Genomic DNA, 20,415 nt, shown 5'->3' on the forward strand with positions numbered 1-20,415 from the left:
TGGTTCCTTGCGCTTGCGCAGCAGGCGGCGAAACCATTTCACACCATTATTAAACCAAAACATTCTAAATCAGCTGGGTCTGGTGGCACATGCCAGTAATCCCACCCAACCCTTGGGAGGCTGAGGCAGGAGGATCACCACAAGTTTAAGGCCAATCCTGAACTATATAGCAAGACCCTATCTTAAGAAAATGCACATACATACATACAATATATAAAATAATGTTGAATGAAATAAACCAGACACACAAATACTGTATGGTATCTCTCATTTGAGTGAGGCAAAGTACAAACAAAGAGAATAATAAGGGATGGATAGAAGAAGACAGAGGGACAGATCTCTTACAATAGGGAAAAGGACCAAGGGAACAAAGGCAAGGGTGAGGAGGAGGGAGAGGGTAAGAATGAAGATGTGCCATGTATAGGAACCTAATAACAATGTAAGCAGCATATGCCATAACCCGAGCTAAGATTAATAATATCAACAAGAATGAAAATGGGGATGGGGAACTGCGGGGAAAGGGGATTAAAAAAGAAGCAATCTATGGTTTATGCATGTGACGATTCCCGAAGATGAGTATAAACTGCACGTACTGCAAACATGTACTAATAAAATTTTTACAAAAGAAAACATACATTCATAGATTTTTTTTTTAAATCCTAAGTCAAACTGTTGTTACATGTTGTTACAACATGTCTGCGTGCTACAAGCTATTCTGCTGGGCATAGTGGCACCTGCCTCTTACCCGTACACTCTGGGAGGCTGAGGCAGAGGATCACAAGTTTGAGCCCAGCCTAAGCAACTTAGCAACTTGGTGAGACTCTGTCTCAAAATTTTAAAAATCAGCCGGGAATGGAGCTCAGTGGTGCTGTGCCTGCCTAGCAAGAGCAAGGTCCTGAGTTTGATTCCCAGTACAAAATATATACATACAAATATATACATATATATATATATATATATATTTTTTTTTTTTAATCAAAGGGCTGGGCTGTAGCTTAGTACAAAGGCGGCTCTGGGTTCAATCCCAGTACCACACACACACACACACACACACACACACACACACACACACACTGTTGACTGTTTCTTTAAATGGGTGAATTACATCTCAATAAAGGTTTTGTTTAAATAAATAATAATTGACAAAATGATGATAATTGTTGAAGTTGGGGAGTAGAAACTGGGAATGCTAAGCTCTCCACTTTTGCCATCTTTGAAAATTCCCACATTAAAATGCTTTTTTAAAATATGCTTATACTTGGCTTAAATAAGGTTGATTTTTTTAACTTCTTGTCAACTTACACAGAAGATATTCAGAATTATCTGACTTGGCATGAGGTATTGTTATCCCTGTATAAAAGCACTGCATTTAACCTCCAGTGCAGCACATACTTTGCATTATACTTGTCAGCTATTTTGATCAAGAAATGCTATCTATGTGTCCCCTTGCCAACATCTTTGCAGAGTTTACAGCTTTGAGCAATTTATTGGCATCAGCTATGCAATACTGTTAAGCAGCTGCTCTGCAGTTGAGCTGCTTTAATTTGCCACCACGATACAAATAGTTAATGCTGAATGGCCAAGCGATGTGCCATGGATTCCGGAGATCACCCTCTCCTTCGTGGAGATTGTTGGGCAGTAGTAGTCATTGTCCTAATCATCTGGAAGTTTCATGAGAAAGTCCTTTCCTTTTTGTTTTGTTGGAGTTTTTCTCTTTTTTTTTGGTACCGGGGATCAAACTCAGGACCTTGCGTTTGCGAGGCAGGCTGCAGAACCACTGTGTTCGAGTTTTATTCCAAGTTTCAATTGCATGACCAAATGCGGTTCTTTAGTAATTAGCATTACTAATTTTAATGAATGGTATATTCCTACACCATTCATTCTACACCCTGTAGAATTTATTCCTACAGTTATGATTAATTTTCTTACATATTTGATATACTACAATTATAGCAATGCTATACTATTAGCTTTTTTTTATTTGCTTGTTCGTTTAATACTGAGGATTGAAGTCAAAGCCCTTACACTGAGCTACATCTTCAAGCCCCCACTCCCTTTTTGAGACAGGGTCTCACTAGTCTGCCCAGGCAGGACTTGAACTTGGAATCCCCCTGCCTTAGCCTGCCAAGTGCTAGGATCACAGGTGTCCACCACCACACCTGGCTATACTCTTAGCTTTTTAAAAATTAGCATTTGCTGGAGATGTATCTCATGGTAGAGTGCTTGCTGGCCTAGCCAAGCACAGTGCCAAAGAATAATAATTAGTATAAAAGCATATCAGAATTAATGATTACTAGAATCAGACTGTGTTACAGAGTAGCTAAAGATCCCAAACGAGCTAAAAGGGAAAGAAAACTGGGGCAAGGCACTTTTGCAGGATTTGAATTTTACAGTGAACAATACTCCTATAATGTTAAAATAGAGGCATTTTAATAAATATTTTTGGAAATGATTGCTAAGTTGATGACGCATCTGCCAAGGACAGGCTAGACTTGGCCAGAAGGAAGGGGCTCCAGATTCAGGCGCCTCCCACTCTGCCATTGTGGGAGCACAATCTGCTTGCTCCATGGGGCCCGGTGGGACGAAGCCCTTGAGCAGCTCATCTTTTCCACACAGGACAGGACTGCATTCATCTGTGTTGTTCAGATGACCAGCCAGAGACAGCAGGGGAAAGCATGTGAGCTGGTCCTTCACTCTTCAGTGGCAACACACAAACCAAAAGCCATAGGAAACCAGAAGCAAATTAGCACAAAAGGAAAAAAATCAAGATAAACAGAGAAATAATTGACCCCCTTCCCCACAGAAAACAAAACAAAACACTCTGGAACAGAAAAGAATTTACAAAATATTGTAATTCATTTCTTCAGAAAAAATTTGAGAAAGTAATAGTTTCAGAGGAATCAAACAACAGACATTTGTGATGTTTTCAAAAATTGCTAACATCAAAGTTACAGTTATTACGCGTAAAAATATCATTAAAATGAGGGAGAAAAAGTCAAGGAACCCTCCTAAAATTTCAAAAGGTGAAAAAATGGAACCAAATATGGAAGCACTAAATGATACAGAGGATTCCTGGGGTGAGGATAGATACAGATGTGCACATGGAGAGAGATCTAGAAATCTAGCAGCAGGGAATAAGAATCGGATGCATCATAGCTCTCCAAACTGTGATTGTAAAAGACAAAAGTAATACTGTCAAAGCACAATGTTTTTCCCGTCGTACTCAGAAAATTAATAAACTATATGCTGTCAAATAACAGAGAGAAAGAGAACTTGCCAGGATAACAATAAAGAGAAATTTCAGAATAACAGCTGTGCATTGGTCTAAAAAGCAGTCAATAGAAAACTGACCCCAGCCAGGCACAGTGGCGCATGCCTATAGCCCCAGCATTAGGGAGGCTGAGGCAGGAGGATCACCTTGAGTTCAAGACCAGCCTGGGCTACATAGTGAATTCAAGGCCAACCTGAGCTACATAGTGAGACACTGTCTCAAAAAGAAAAGAAAAGTGACCCCCAGCAAACATGATTAAGAAGCTATAAATCTTAGATAAAAAATAAACTGTGTCCCTTAATGAGAAAAGAAATACACAGAAACTCTGAAAAGAGGGAGAAAATGTCTTCAAGAAAGTTATGGTGTAACCTTAGTGTGGTAGTACATGCCTACAATCCCAGCTGCTTGGGAGGCTGAGGCAGGAGAGTCTTAAATTTGAGGCCAGGCCCAGCAACTTAGACACACTATTTGAACATATAATAAAGAGTTCTGAAAGTGTAGCTCAGCACCCTCTGGGTTCAATCCCAGTAACACAAGAATAAAAAAAATGGAATCCAGTTGAACTTGAAACATTCTTGTTGGACATCATGGGTTCCGTTCTACAACTACTCACACTGTCTGCAGTAAACAGTGTTTATAAATAAGTAGACAGGACTACACATAAACTTACAGACCCATCAGAAAGGGACAGTTACAGAGGGAAAAGCAGACTCAAAATGAAGTGAAATGCAAAACTCAAGTTTGAACAGTAAGAACAAAATTAAAAAGAGGAGAGAGAGCTAGCAAGCCAGGATCCCTGCACTTGGGAGGCTGAGGCAAGAGGATCACCATGAGTTCCAGGCCAGCCTGAACTACATAGCGAGACTCTGTCTCCAGACAAACAGAACCAGAAAATTTCAGGATGATTTCATCTTACCAAAGGGTTCCATTTTGTAGGACAAATATGTTTTCTGCATTTTATGATGGTTTATTTGCTAGTTTATCTTGTCAGTTTGTAAGTTGAGATCTCATGAATAGTGACAGTTTCATTGTGACTGTGGTAATATCAACTAGGGCCCGACACCATAGATGAGAGATGTATTAAAATACATCCTGGGTGGGAAGACTCAGCGTCATCAAGAAGTCAGTTCTTCCTAATTTTTAATTCTGTGTGACCTCATCCCTATCTCCAAGAGTGTGTCTGGGAAAATACCTCAGTCATTAACCCCTCACACACCATGACAGACCATCAGGACAGTTTAACATCATGTACCTAGGGAAGGTCAGTGTGGGATAAAGGCGGGTCATAGGGCCATGAGGTAACCATGGGCTGCTCATCCTGAGAGGAAAGATGTTGGAGCCATACCTCTGACCATGAGCCAGGATAAATCTCAAACAGATCAAAGATCTAAATGTTTGGAAAAGAAAAGGACAAAAAACATGAAAATAACTTATCCAAAACAGTTAAGGCCATAAAAGAAAAAATTGACATATTCAGCTATATTACATTACATTATAGTTTTGCATAGTGGAAGAAAACATAAAGTAAAATAAAAAATGAACAGGAAAAATTTGCCATTCATATTAAAGATAGATGATTGATTTCCCTAACATATAAAGAGTTCCTTGAAATATATAGGAAAGTGCCAGGTGTGATGCCTATAATCCCAGCAGTCAGGAGGCTGAGGAAGGAAGATTGCCATAATTTCAAGGCCAGCCTGGGCTACACAAAGAGACCCTGTTTTAGAAGAGAAAAAAAAAAAACGAAATGTATAGGAAAGTGACCATTTACCCAGTAGCAAAATAGACCGAAGATATCAATAGAAAAGGAAAGACCCTTAAATGTATGAAAAGTTGCTCACTTTCATTGCAGAAATGCAAAATAAACATAACCAAACACTTACACTGATAAAAATTCAAAAAGGTAACAAACATACATTTTATCAATAGAAACCTGATGTCCACTGAACCAAAATAGGCTGCCTAAGTTTTCTCAGTTAATTGTTGTGTCAAGAATAGGTATATCTTTGGCTTCTAGCCTAATACTAAAATATTTCCATGAGGGCCGGGGATTTAGTTCAGTGGTTCCGGTGCCTGCCTCACAAGTGCAAGATCCCAAGTTCGATCTCTGGTACCAAAAAAAAAAATTTCCATGACATGTACTTGATTCTGTGTGCTAAGTGTATTGCGCTGTGGATACTATTTGATGTTAAGGTGAGATTTTCTTCTTTCATATTTACCATTGATATCAAAGGAATCATAAGCCAAACATTGTAAAACTGAAAATAATATGCTCTAAATGTCATTTGGGTGTCCACTGTAGCTATGTGATCCTAATAAGAATGTTACAGAATTTTGTTGCTTTTAATGTGTTTTTTGTCCTAGCACCCAGGAGGCTGAGGCAGGAGGATCACAAGTTACAGCCCAGCCTGGGCAACTTAGCAACTTGTTAAGACCCTGTCTCAAAAAACTTTTTTTAAATTTTTTTTAAAGGGCTGGGGATGTAGCTCAGTGTGAAGGACCTGGGTTCAATGCCCAGTACTGCCAGAAAAAGAAAAAATAGTAGTGCTATGACCCACCCCAAATTGGGTGATCCTGTCTGAATAAGGCAAAAACATAGATTTGCCTTCTGATCTCCTGACCTATATCAAGGACGATCTGCTTCCTTTACTTGCCCCTGTACCAGCAAGAGAACAGCCAAAGAAAAGTGAGGCCTCCTGTGGAGCCTTTGTGGGCCAGGGTCACCACCTGCCACACTCAGCTCCTTCCTCTTCTCTCTCTCCTCTCCCGCCCCTCCATCTGCCCCAGCAACTATAATAATCTAACCTCTCCTTCACCTTATTTATCTATGGAACACTGGTAGGCTTGTTGAAGGTACATTTTTTCCTGTTACATTATTTTACCTTCATGTCAAGACAAAAGACAAAGTCCTTGAAAGTTGCGAATGTGATGTACTGAGACACATCAACTTAGCTTGGTAAGTAGAACAGGAGCTAAAATCTACCGTAACACCAGACATACTTAACGTTAAATCAGTGGTCATATTCTTCACTGTGGGGGAGAATATAAATTAAATAACCACCTTGAGAGCTACCAGTCATAGTGTGTCAGCCTGGTAATGTCTGAAACTGCCACGTGTTGTGTTCTGTGGCTGAGCCAGCCCGGCGCTGCAGAGAGCAGAGGCTCTGTCGCCCTTTCTCCCAGCTCCTGTCCTGGCCCTGAAGCCTGTGAGGGCCATGTGGCTTCAACTTAGCAGCTCTGGTTTAAAATACCCACTCAAGCTAGCCGATTCTAAATAGAACTGATACCCAGCAAAGAAAGGCCTGTAGGAACTTGCTCTGACACAGAGCTGATGTCTATAAACAGATTAGTAGCAGGGAGCAGAGTATCTTTCTCTTGCCGTAAGTTCTGTCTTGGCATGAAGATGAAATAAAGTAATAGGAAAAACTTACCTAGTACACAGCCTCCCGCTATTCTACAGAGAATTAAAGTGCAGTCAGTCATTGCTCCATACACTTGTATCTGATGAATCGGCTTAGTAATGAATCATAAGTATCATCGTAAAAGTTCTGCCATGGGGAAAAATAAAAGGCAAAATAGACCTATAGAAGAAGAATGAGTGAAATTTTTTTTATCTGGATTCTTTAAAAAAAAAAAACAGCACAATTCACTTCACTCAAAAGGCAACTGAAGGGCCTGGGAGTAGCTCTCTTAGCACTTGCCTCACAAGCAGAAGGCCCTGGGTTCCGCCCGAGGCACTGCAAAGAAAAAAGAAAACAGGCAACTGAAGTCAGCTCCACTTATCACTTGTAAAAGGCTAAGGAAATGATATAGCTGTAGAAACCCTGAAGCTGCACTACATGTGATGTCTGGCCAGGGACGATGGTGCACACATGTGATCCCAGCACTCTGGAGGCTGAGACAGGAGGATTGTTGTGAGGGAAGGACAAAAATTAAGTGCCTAATTAATGTACTCAACAGATACATTTAGAAAAGTAGAATGGATGCCCAGGCACCGCCCCCCCCCAATCAGCACACAGTTGGGGCTCGAGGCACAGGCTGCAGGTGTGGGTTTTGACACCCACGAGCGACTCTGGAGTGCAGGAAAGTGTGGTCTCCAAGTGCAGAGTGTCAGTTGTCAGGCTCACAGTAATGTTCTCTGCCCCCCCCCCCAGTACTGGGGATCGAACTCAGGACCTTGAGCTTATGAGGCAGGCAGCAACACTAAGCTAAATCCCCGGCCCCACAGTAATGTTATTTTACCACTTTCCTCATTTATGTAGTGCAATTGCTTCAATGTTTCTCCTACTGGAAGAAAAATATTTTAACATTAATCATTATTAGTTTGTGCCACAATCATACGTGCCATTTTCTTGTTTTCATATATCAACAGGAATTGGCAGCAATGAAGCAGATTCTCATTAATATGCATACTAGACACTCCGAGAATAACTTACTTCTTACTAAAATGCAATCGAAAGATGTGGCAGAGAACCAGACATCCAAGACTCTGAATGTGCCTAGAGAACAGGAGGACGGTGTGTTCATACCCAAGCCAACCCTCTTTGTAAGTACAGCCAAACTTTCTGAGAATTGCAGTAGCTCTGATTTTCACTGAATAGATCTTAATTTTTTCCTATCACTCTTACTGGGTTTTTAAAACTAATTTTAATAATGTTATGCTAAAGCCTTGAAAGGTCTGTATTGATCCTTTCTCTGAATGTGTATGTTAGATGATAGTTAGAGTATATGTTTCTAGTTAACATATCAAATTTGCATAGAAATTATCCTAAATCTAGCACTTTTTCTTCCCCAACTCCAGGTTCTAATCATAGGGAAACAAGAAATGCATCATGTACAGTGTTCTAATTTATATACAGCTAAAAGAGATGCTGTAACTCAGGCATGGTGGTGCAGGCTTGTAATCTCAACACTTGGGAGGATGAGGGAGGAGGATCATGAGTTTGAACGCAGCCTGGGCTACACAGGAAGGCCCTGTCTCCAAATGAAAAGAAAAGAAAAGAGAAGGAATGAGAGAAATAAAGGAAAAAGAATTAAAGATATGAAAAGTAGTACCTGCTCCCCCTTATTTGTAAAATAATTATTTTGTTCTGAGTTCCTTATAAATGTAAAGCCAATCATGTTAACAGAAGTTAGAAATGTGTGTGTAGGGGTCGGGGATTTAGCTCAGTGGTGCTGCCACCTGCCCCAAAAGCGCAAGGTCCCGAGTTCGATCCCTGGTACCAAAAAGAAAGAAAAGTGTGTGTAGCCGGGTGTGGTGGTGCCCACCTGTAATCCCAGCATCTGGGAGGCTGAGGTAGGAGGATTGCCATGAGTTCAAGGCCAGCCTGGGTACTGCAAGACACTGTCTCAAAAAAATAGAAATGTGTGTGTACAGAAATTGGTCCCCAAAAAGGAAGGAAAGTTGAAATGAAAAGTAGAGAAAGTAAACTAGAAAATATTGAAAATTACATACTTTAACAAGTAATGAGAATGGGAATGACAAGGCACTAGAATTAAAATAGGAGTAACATTATTAAATATTTTACTTTACTTCTACATGATTTCCCAACCATACTTTCCTTGCTCAAAAGAAATGTGATCTTTACTTTCTGAACAGACTCAAAACGTGAAAGATTTCTTCAGATACTTTGATTCATTAAGTTCCCAGAATCGGAGGCCCCTTTGTGAGACATGCAGATAACGCTACTTTCTAGAAATCATTGAGATGAAAGAGATTTCTTATTGATTATATAATTCAACCTCCTTTTTAAAAAATGACGGAAAGTTGCAACCCAAGTTAAATAAAGAGCAGTCGCTGTAAGGATACCCCCCGGCAGCGGTGGAGATTAAGCCGACGGGAACGACAGGAAGAGGAAGCCTGCGCTGAGCAGCCCCAGGATTTTAGCGCCAGGGCTTGGATGCTTTCTTCCTCTTCCTGTCCGCCAGCCTCTCTATCTCTATCTCCCACTTGCACTTGCTCGCACCTTGCTCGCTGCCCTTTGGCTTAAGACAGTTTCCACGTGTCCTTCCCACGGCTGCTGTCCTACGATCTAGTGTTAGTAGCCAGGCAGTGTGGCCCATGCATGTCACGACCCCACACCAACCCAGCCTGCACAATTGAGCAACTTTGTCAGAGTCTATCTCAAAAAATAAAAGCGGCCGGGAATGTAGTTCAGCACGAAGGCCCTGGTTTTGATCGCCCGTACCACAAAAAAGGACAGACAGACTTGCTGCAGTCTGCCTCGGCGGGCCCTGCCGTCTGCTGGCAGGGCTCCCTCAGGGTGCCGCCCGGTGGCCGCGTGGCGCTGTGTCCCCCATGTCTGTGCCGCAAGAGGTCTGCGCGCCGGCCTGGACGGGAAAGTCGGTCCGGTGCGAACCTCAGGACGCGGCCACTTGTGTCGGGCCTGCCCCAGCTCGCACCTGCCTCGCCGGCCCGCTCTTCCGAGCACCGACCCTGCCCTCCCAAGTTTCTGCCCACTGGGAACCGCCGATTCCCTGCGCTCCAACTGCAGCTGGGGCCTGCCAGGTGGGAGGTCGCCTGCGCCCGGGAGGAGGCTGTGGGACCGTGAGGGATGAGCTGTATGTGAAGTACCCAGTCGTCTGTATTCCCTCCTTTTGCTTATCTGCGTTTCCTGTTTTGTTCCCTAACCAAGTTTACTTTTTTATAATAAGGGAAGTTTTTGCAAAAGAGGTCCGAGTCCAGCTGCGTCCGTGTGCGTCCTAAGTTTTTGTTGTTTTGAATATTTGTAACTTTTCCTAAGAGTTGCTCAAGTTTTGTCTCAACTTGGCTTTTTTGAGACAGGGTCTCCCTAAGTGGCCCACACTGGCCTTGAACTCACAATCTTTCTGCCTCAGCCTCCTTCCCCACACAGCTTTTCGGGACCTGTTAATAGGAATTTATGGTGCACACATTTGAAATGAGACCTAATCATTTCATAATCTTACAGTTTCATAACTAAAATGAAAACATTGCTGATTTACTTGCAGCTCTTTTGGCTGACACTGCCATTATTGTGACTTACTGAACTCAGTGATGGATGCCTTCGTATTTCTCAGAGAAACTAAGACAGCACTGAAAAGGGCAGCGGGTTGGAGCAGAGCTGTGGTATGGAGGAGAAGGGAGGGCTGTTCTCTTACTCCTAGATGTATGCAGACAGCTTCCAAAAGACAGTGTCCTAGGGAGGCACTAGCTCTTGAGGTCAGGCAGGCACAGTGGTGGCACAGGCGTCTCGGGTGCAGGCACCTGGCATAGTTGTGTTCCTGTCATCTCCCCCTACTCGTGAACAAAGCAGATACTCAGTAAAATTTGCTGAGGGGAAAAAGTCAGGTGTCTGCTCAATGTGGTTATCTTCATAGCTCTTAAGACTGCACTCAGTGGAGACTGTTAATGTTACACTAAGCTGTGGGGAGAGTGAGAGCAGCAGCAGCTCCCAAGAAGATAGATAATGCTCCTTCTGCAGCAAGCAATGCTTCAGTCAGTCAGCATTCAGAAAAACCCAGGTTGAAGCCAGGTTGAAGCCAGGCACTGCATGCCTATAAGCCCAGCACTTGCAAGGATGAGGCAGAAAGATAACCATGATTTCAAGGCCAGCCTGGGCTACATAGCGAGACCCTGTCTTGAAAAAAGAAATAACCACTTCATTCCCACCAGTCACCTACTTTCTCTCTCCAGATAGCTTTCGGCTGTGCAAGCCTTTCTGTCTAACCCAGTGATGGCGAACCATTTAGAGACGAGGGCCCAAACTGCAACCCAAAACCCACTTACTTATCACAAAGTGCCAACACTGCAATTAAACCTGAATCCTGAGGTCTTAGTTTAGAAAAAACAACTCACACATTAACATCTTTTGTCTTAAAAGAAAAACAATACGTGTACCATAGGTTCACCACCACTGGCTAGCCTCACCTGTCTCTTTCCTAGGAAAACCTGGGGCTGTTCTAATCCTCTTCAGAACAAATTTCCTGTTTACTTCTGAGACCATGTACTATCTTGCACTCGTTTTCTGCTGCCTTCCTGTTCCAAAATACTGTTTATACTTAGGACTCACACCACTGCCTCTATTTTCTCAATCCCTTTTTAAACAGATACTAGCAACCCTGCCCTTAGTCTTTTCTTCAAGCAGCTTGTTAACATTGAAACAAAAAAAAGCCTTAGGCCTCAGTAAGACAGGAATAGACCAAGACTGCGCAGCACCGACAAACAGTGCAGGAAGCATCTGAATTACAGTGAGTTTGTGAGGCGGCTCAGGTCTGGACTTGCCTTGGTTGGCTCATGGTCTCGCACATGTTGGGTGGGTAAATTATGGAATTCATACATAAATGGGTGTATGAACCACATGATTTTCTAGACTTGCTTTAGAAGGCTGCATGTGGTCATCTGAAAGGGAAGAAATATTTAAATAAGGAAAATTCAGTTCAACAAGTGTGTTCTGATTATGTGTAAGACCTGTAATAGATATTGTAGAATATCTGACCATGAGATAGAATCAGCTTTCTAGATGGTGCTCTACAATAAAGGGTAGTAAACAAATAGCAAGAGTATTAAATGGAATTATGTGGCCTACTTTACAGGAAATACAAATTGTTAATGAAAATTCAAAGAAATAGATACTATGAAATTGGGCTCCATGCTACCTAATCAGAAAGAAAGTATTTAAACTTGGCTTTGAAGAATGTATAGGATTTGGACAGGTGAAGATGAAAGTTTAGAAATTCCAAAGGACAAAATAATGCAATGTTTACAAAATATTTTTCAACTTATGATCCTATTACAATACTCAGGAATAGTATGTCTAGTGTGTATTTCCTGTGTCTAGACTATTCCTTTATTACTTTTTTTTTTCTTAAATTCTTTTATTGGTGCATTTTAGGTATACAACACAATTACATTTCTCATTGGGAATTGTACCTTTACATGATGCATCTTGGTTCTTATTTTTTCTCCATTCCTAGCCCTCCCTTTACCCCCTCCACCCTTCCCTGTTTAAAAAGACTTTATTTCCATTTTTTCCATTTCTCAGCATTTTTCCTTTCCCTTCTTTCCTTTCCCCTGCCCCTCCCACTACCCCTACCCCTTTGGACCTTTTCTTCCTATTTTGCTTTATCGATTATTCATTCTAATCGTTGGTACATTTTAAACAGGATACAGTTGTTTTTTTGTTTTGGGGGGTTTTTTGGTACTGTGGATTGAACTTGGGTCCTTGCGCTTGGGCACCAGGTGGCAAAACCACTGAGCTAAATCCCCAGCCCCTCATTGGTACATTTTAGGTATACAATATAATGACATTCATCATTGGAAATTTGCACCTTTACATAATCTCTCTTGGTTCCCATCTTTCACCCTTGCCCAGCCCTCCCTTCAACCCCTCCATTCCTCCCTATTTACAAAGATTTTGTTCCTATTTTTCCATTTTCTCATATTAATCCCATTCCCTTCTTTCCTTTCCCCTACCCTTCCCACTTCCTTTCCCTTTGCCCCTTTTCTTCCTATTTCACATTACCTATTACACATTTTAGTCCTTATTTACACTTTCAGTTTCTCACACCAGAGAAACTATTCCGTATTTATACATGTGTGTCCTATTTATTTCACTTATCGCCTCAGTGTGCATCCATTTAGCTATAAATGTCTCTAATTTCTCATTTTTTATGGCTGAGTAGTACTCCATTTTATTAAAAAGCCACATTTTCTTTATCCAGTCTCCAGTTGATGGGTATTTGGGCTCTTTCCAACTTTTAGCTATCACAAACTGTGCTGCTATGAACATGGATGCACATATATCACTGTGGTATGATTCTTTTAAATTCTTTGGGGAAGATCCCCAGCAGTGGAATAGCGGGATCAAATGGGACTTCCAGTCCTAGTTCTTTGAGGTATCTCCATACTGATTTCCACAGTGCTTGCACCAGTCTACACTCCCACCAGCAGTGGAGAAGGGTTCCTCTTTCCCCACAGCCCCGCAAGCATTTGTTATTGGTCGATTTCATGATAGCAGCCATTCTTTCTGGAGTGAGGTGGAATCTCAGTGTTTTTCACTTGCATCTCTCGGATGACCAGTGATGTTGAACATTTTTTCATGTATTTATTTGCTAGTTCTACTTCTTTGTCTGAGAAATGCCTGTTCATTTCAAATGCCCATTTTCGGATTGGGTCTTTAAATTTGGGAGGTCTGATTTTTTAAGTTCTTTATAGATTTGAGATAGTAGGTAGACCTTTGTCTGAGGAAAAGCAGGTGAAGATTTTTTCCCACATTGTGGGTTGTCTCTTCACACTGCTGGTGGTTTCTCTTGCTGTGCAGAAGCTTTTCAATAAGAAGACATCCCACTTGTTGATTGTTTCTGCTAGTTCACAGGCAACGGAGGTTTTGTTCATAAAATCTTTTCCTACACCGATGTCTTCAAGAGTTCTACCTAACCTCTGTTCCAACTGGTTCAGAGTTTCTATTTTAATATATACATCTTTAATCCATTTTGATTTTAGTTTAGTGCATGGTGAGAGATATAGGTCTAGTTTTAATCTTTGGCAAGTTGAAGCCCAATTTTCCAGCACCATTTATTAAAGAGGCTATCTTTCCTCCAGTGAGGGTGTTTGGCTCCTTTTTTGAAGATAAGATGGCTGAGTGTGTCTGGCGTCGTTTCTGCATCTTCTAATCTGTTCCACTGGTCCTCAGGTCTGTTTCTTTGCCAGTACTATGCTTTTTATATCACAGTAGCTTTGTAGTATAGTTACAGGTTGGGGATTGTGATACCCCCTGCCATGTCTCTGTTACCTAGAATTGCTTTTGTTATTCTGGGTCTCTTCTTCTTCCAAATGAATTTTTGGATTGTTTTCTCAAGGTCCGTGAAGCATGCTTCTGGGATCTCAATTGGAATTGCATTAAATCTATATAGCAGTTTTGAAAGTATGGCTATTTTCACTATATTAATCCTTCCTACCCAGGAGCAGGGGATGTCTGTCCATTTTCTGATATCATCTTCAATCTCTCTTTTCAGAGTGCTGTAGTTTTCAGAGAAGAGGTCTTTGATTTCTTTCATTAGGTTGATTCCTAGATATTTCAGTTTTTTGGATGCTATTGTGAAAGGAATTCTTTGCCCTATTTCTCTTTCAATGAGTCTGTCATTCATGTAGAGGAAAGCTACTGATTTTTGTGTGTTGACCTTGTAACCAGCTACTTGACTGAATTTGGTTATTAAGTCTAGAAGGCTTTTGGTGGAGTTCTTGGGGTCTTCTCTATACAGTATCATGTCATCTGCAAATAATGACAGTTTGACCTCTTCATTTCCTATCTTTATTCCTTTTATTTCTTTCTCTTGTCTAATTGTCGTGGCTAATGTTTCCAGAACTATATTGAACAAGAGTGGTGATAGTGGACATCCTTGTCTTGTTCCTGATTTTAGTGTGAAGGATTTCAGTTTTTGACCATTTAATATGATATTGGCTGTTGGTTTTTCATAGATGGCTTTTATCAGTTTGAGGTAGAGACTATCTATTCCAATTTTTTGTAGGATCTTTATCATAAATGAGTGTTGGATTTTGTCAAATGCTTTTTATGCATCTATGGAGATGATCACATGGTTTTTGTCCTTGGCTCTATTGATATACTGTATTACATTGATTGATTTGCATATGTTGAACCATCCCTGCATCCCTGGGATGAATCCCACTTGACCAGGGTGTATGATCTTCTTGATGATCTTCTGCATTCTGTTTACCAGTATCTTATTAAGGATTTTTGCATCTATGTTCATTAGTGAGATTGGCCTATAGTTCTCCTTTTCGGTTGGGTCTTTCTTTGCTTTGGGGATCAAGGTGATGCTTGCTTCCAGGAATGAATTTGGGAATATTGCTTCCCTTTCAATTTCATTGAAGAGTTTAAACAGTAGTGGCAGTAGTTCCTCTCTAAATGTCTTGTAGAATTCAACAGTGAAGCCATCAGGACTCGGGCTTTTCTTAGTTGATAAGTTTTTAATTACGTTTTCAATTTCATTGGTTGATATTGGGTTGTTCAGAATTTTTAGGTCTTCTTCATTCAACTTTGGTAATTCATATGTATCTAGGAATCTGTCCATTTCTTCTGTGTTTTCCATCTTACTAGTGTATAGGTTCTGGAAGTAGGTTTGACGATCCTCTGGATTTCTGCTGGGTCTGTTGTAATTTCACCCTTTTCATTCCTAATTGCATGGATTGGGGCCTTTCCTTTCCTTTTTCTGACAAGGTTGGCCAAAGGTTTGTCAATTTTGTTGATTCTTTCAAAGAACCAACTCTTGGCTTCATTGATTTTTTTGTATCGTTCTCTTAGTCTCCATTGCATTGATTTCTCCTCTGATCTTTATAATTTCCTCCCTTGTATGAGCTTTGGGGTTGTCCTGCTCTTCTTTTTCTAGAAGCTTGAGGTTCAGCATCAGGTTGTTTACTGAGTCTCGTTCTGTTTTCCTAATATGCATATTCACTGCTATGAATTTCCCTCGTAAGACTGCTTTCATTGTGTCCCATAGATTCCGATATGTTGTATTGTCATTGTCATTTAACTGAAGGAACTGTCTGATTTCTTCTTTAATTTCTTCTATGACCCATTGGTTATTCAGAAGTGTGTTGTTCAATTTCCACATGTTTATGAAATTTTTCCAGTTTCTTTTGCTATGGATCTCCAATTTCATTGCACTATGATCTGATAATATAAAAGGAATAACTTCAATTCCTTTGCACTTACGTGAACATGTTCTCTGTGTGAGTATGTGGTCTATTTTTGAAAATGACCCATGTGCAGCTGAGAAGAATGTGTATTCTAATTTTGTGGGGTGGGAGACTCTGTACGGGTGGAAGACTCTGTAAACACCTGTTAAGTTCATTTGTTCAAGAGTTCGATTGAGTTCTATTATTTCATTACTTACTGTCTAGTTGATCTATCTATTTGTGACAGTGGGGTGTTGAGGTCGCCCACTACAATTGTATTAGTGCATATAGGACTTTTCATGTCTGTTAGTATTTGTTTTATGTAGTTGGGTGCACTAGTGTTTGGTGCATAGAAATTTATGATTGTCATCTCTTCCTCTTGGATTCTTCCCTTTACAAGGATGTAGTGTCCTTCGTCTGTCTTAATCAGTGTTGGTTTGAAATCTACTTGATCTGCCAAGAGGATAGCTACTCCTGCTTTTTTTTGGGTTCCTGTCACATGGAGTATTGTTTTCCACCCTTGAACTTTCAGTCTATGAGTTTCCTTTTGAATTAAGTGTGTTTCTTGTATGCAGCATATTGTTGGATTTTGGTTCTTGACCCATTCTGCCAGTCTGTCTTTTGATTGGTGAATTGAGACCATTAACGTTGATGGTTATAACTGAAACATACTGACTTACCATTGCCATGACTTTTTCTTTTTGTTGGGTTCTCCTCCTTTACATTTAATTTCTTGTCGTGCCAGATGGGTTCATTCTGCTTTGCTTGCTGGGGTTGTGATCCTTAATGTCTTTTCCTAGGATATTGTGTAAAATTCTTTGGAGTGCTGGTTTGGTATTCATGAAGTTCCTAAGGTGCTCTTTGTCATGAAAGTGTCTTATTTCTCCATCCATTTTGAAAGCCAGTTTTGCAGGGTACATCAGTCTGGGTTGGAGGCTGTTTTCTTTTAGGGCTTGGAATATGTCACTCCAAGCTCTTCTTGCCTTGATGATTTGTGTTGAGAAGTCTGCTGTGATTCTGATGGGCTTTCCTTTGTATGTGATTTGTTTCTTTTCTCTTAACTGCTTGTAGAACTTTGTTCTTCTGTTGAGTTTCTGGAATCTTAACAGTTATATGCCTATGTGTAGATTTTTTTTGATCAAGGCTATTTGGAGTCCTATATGCCTCGCTTATCTGTATGTCAAGTTCTTTTCCCCTGCTTGGGAAATTTTCTGCCATTTCTTCTGTGAAGAGTTTTTTTATGTCATCTGCACTCTCTCCTGTTTCTTCATTGACTCCAGTCAGTCTTATGTTATTCTTCTTTGCATCATCTAGCAGCTGCTGGATTGATTTCTCGTGTTCCCTTATAATTTTGAAGCAATTTTTCTTTTCCTGCTCACTAATTGCAATCTTATCTTCTATATCTGAAATTCTGTCCTCACATTGGCTCATTCTGCTGTGTAGACTTTCAATGGAGTTTTTCATCTCCTGGAAATCTATTTGCATCTGTTTTATGGATTCCATTTGTTTCCTGTGTTGGGATTCCATCATGTTCCTGAGCTACTCTCTAGATTTATTAATGATGTCTTGCACTAGGAGCACAATTTCTCCTGTTATCTGAGAAATTACTTCTGATTTCATTTTTTCCAGATCCCCTTTTGTTGCCAGTTCAGTGGGTCCAGGTATCAGAGTGTTCCATCTCATTTTCCTTTGGGGTTGCTGTAGGTGATCTGGAAGTCTGGTTTTGAGACTTATTTACATGTTTTCTCATTTCAACTGGGGGTGCGGGGGGGGCTGCTGTTGGCGCCTGCGCTGCTCACCTCCTCTGAGCTGGGAGAGGTGGGCCAGGGGCCAGGAGCGGTTGTAGGGATGGTGGCCCGAAAGCCCCTTCCTCTGGACCAGGAGCAGTGGGACAGTGGCTCAGAAGCCTGTACCTCTGGGCAGGAATTCTTTAAATGCTGAGAACTTGATTAGTGGTCTGGTGGTCCGGTGTCCTCTGCGTCTTTGTAGTGTGGAACCAGGTGGCCATACAGAGAAGAGGCCAAAGGAGGGCGGGGGGCGTCCAGTGGATTGCTGCCAGGGCACGGGCTGATTCGGTGTTTTCAGCGGGACTGGTGACCTCGAGACCGTGTCCACAGACCTTCCTGTCTGCAACAGGCTGATTCGGTGTTTTCAGGGTGACTCCTTTATTACTTTCTTACGGGAGTTGCCAGGGACCGCAGGGAATGGGGAATTATGGTCATGTTGTTGTCTGGTTTTTGTTTTTCAGTGCTCAGGAGTGGACCCAGTGCCTTCACTCTGAGCTATATCACCAATCTTTTTTTTTTTTTTTTTTGAGGGAGAATCTCACTGTGTTGGCCAGGCTTGACTCAGACTCGAGCTCCTCCTGCATCAGCTTCCCAGAGTGCTGGGATAACAGACGTGTGCCACCATGCTCAGCTAGGGTTTAATTGTAGATATCCAGTCGTGCAAGCTGAAGCATTCCACAGGCAACTGTAGCAATTATTGCGTGACACTGTTAATGTACCTAGTGCCACTGCTCTGTGCCATGAGAATGGTTGCAATCAGAGCTAGGGGAGCTGCGGGGCACATAGGGTAACTGCCTTCTTCTGACAAATGGAAGGGGCTCCAAGCACCCCAGACCTAGGCCACTGAGAGGACCAGTGCTCAACATACCTAGTACACTTTCTCTAAACATCTGTGCTCAGAAGCTCTGGAATTGGGACTCATTGACCAAGATCCTGAACAGACCTCAAGACAGCTAGCTGTGTACATTTACATTTTTTTAAAATACTAAGTTTTCAGTTTCTAGTGTTAGGAATGCTAATTGCAACCTTTTCCTGGTGCCATTTAGCTGGTAAACCGTTAGAAATAAGCAATTTCTTAACACACACACACACACACACACACGCACGCACATACTGGGGATCGAACTCAGGACCTCGGCACCACTGAGCTATATCCCTGGCCCAAAATAAGCAATTTCTAAGCCATGAGCAGTGGTGGACTCCTGTAATCCCAGCACTCAGGCCTGACCATTGCACCTTCTAGCCCAGTATGGGCAGCTTAACAAACTACCAAGACTCTGTCTCAAAATAAGTAAGAGAGCCAGGCATGGTGAGGCATACCTGTGATCCCAGCACTCAAGAAGCTGAGGCAGGATTTCCGCAAGTTAGAGGCTAGCCTGGGCTACATAACTAGACCCTGTCTCACGGATGGATGGATGGATAGACAGACAGATAGGCAGGCTTACAATGTAGCTCAGCGCGAAGGCCCTGGGTTCAACAACCAGTACCACAAAAAAAAAAAAAAAAAAAAGAGGGAGTGAGGAGGAAGTAGAGGGGGAGTAAAAACAAGTAAGATGTTTTGTGTACATGCACCAACTCCCCATGATGAATATACTTCAAGTTCATACTAATAAAATAAATAAATTTTTCAAAGTTAAAAAGTAAAAGTCTTAAACCCTGTTAATACCACATTATACTTAAAGATATGATCATCCAAAGGAAGTATATATTAGGTGGTAAAAATAATAAATTTTTTTTAAAAACAGGTTGGTGGGGCTGGGGATTTAGCTCAGTGGTTCCACCGCCTGCCTCGCAAGCGCAAGAACTCGAGTTCCATCCCTGGTACCAAAAAAAAAAGAAAAAGGTTGGTGATTATATTACATATAAAAATAAATTTCTTTTGGTATTGAGCTACAGAATTAATCTTTCTAAGCTGGCAGCCAACGATCAGTGGTTAAAAGGTTCATTACTTCTATTACATACTTTCTATTTTATTATCTTGAATAATATATTCATTTCCAATGAAGACAAAAATATTTTTTTAGGCAATAAAATAAGAAAAAAAAGTTGAAAAATAAAAAGGAAAGGAAAGCAAGAAGTTAATTCTAGCTGAGCTTGGAGTGAGGGAGACGAGGCTGCAGTCTCAGCGAGCCTTGCACTTCACTGGAACCAAGCCCCATCAGCCGTCCTAGACTAATGGACGCTGGGTCCTGCCTTGCCTCACCTTGCCTCACCTCGGAGGACTCAGAAACATTTACTTATTTCAGTCGCAGCCTCTGACTCTTGTGGAAAACAAAGTAATTATATCTGCCCATCACAGCCTTTCTTTTCCTTAGGAAGTGGTACTGGTTAAACACTAATAGATTCTTAATCTCTAGCTCTTTTTCTGGATTCCAGGAATAATCCACCAGACTTACTCCGTCTGCTTTTACCAGTCATCGTTCTAATTTTAACAAACACTCTCAGTGTGTTATTCCCCCAGTTATACATTACTGTTCTGGGTGACACAAAGGGACCTATCTTATCAGGATCTTCCCTCCAGAATGGCCTTATAACATGGCGAATTACTGCTGGTAGTTTCCAGTGCATCGTGACAGCCTTCTGAGCTCTTACCCAAATCTGCAGTTCAGTTCACTGTGGAACCTGTTAATACTCTATGACAGCTTAGGATCTTATTAATTTTCACTGTTTCTTTATAAAATTATAAATATAATTATCTTAAA

The 20,415-nt window shown here is 41.3% G+C and overlaps 1 protein-coding gene across 5 annotated transcripts in view; it reads left to right on the forward strand.

Annotated features, from left to right (window-relative positions):
* Pibf1 (progesterone immunomodulatory binding factor 1) overlaps positions 1-20,415 on the forward strand; it is a 220,034-nt gene that overhangs the window by 191,782 nt on the left and 7,837 nt on the right. For 4 of the 5 annotated variants that reach the window (XM_087192882.1, XM_021258673.2, XM_004845256.4 and 1 more), the window contains one exon: positions 7,644-7,817. In XM_087192882.1, coding sequence (XP_087049008.1) covers positions 7,644-7,817 — 174 coding nt within the window. Of the gene's footprint in view, positions 1-7,643; positions 7,818-20,415 lie in introns of those variants that run through there. The other variant, XR_015443697.1, reaches the window with a different exon arrangement.

The sequence above is a fragment of the Heterocephalus glaber genome, unplaced genomic scaffold (assembly GCF_053883595.1).
Source record: "Heterocephalus glaber isolate CG9 unplaced genomic scaffold, H.glaber_assembly_v1.0 deba00001577, whole genome shotgun sequence".
NCBI lineage: Eukaryota > Metazoa > Chordata > Mammalia > Rodentia > Bathyergidae > Heterocephalus > Heterocephalus glaber.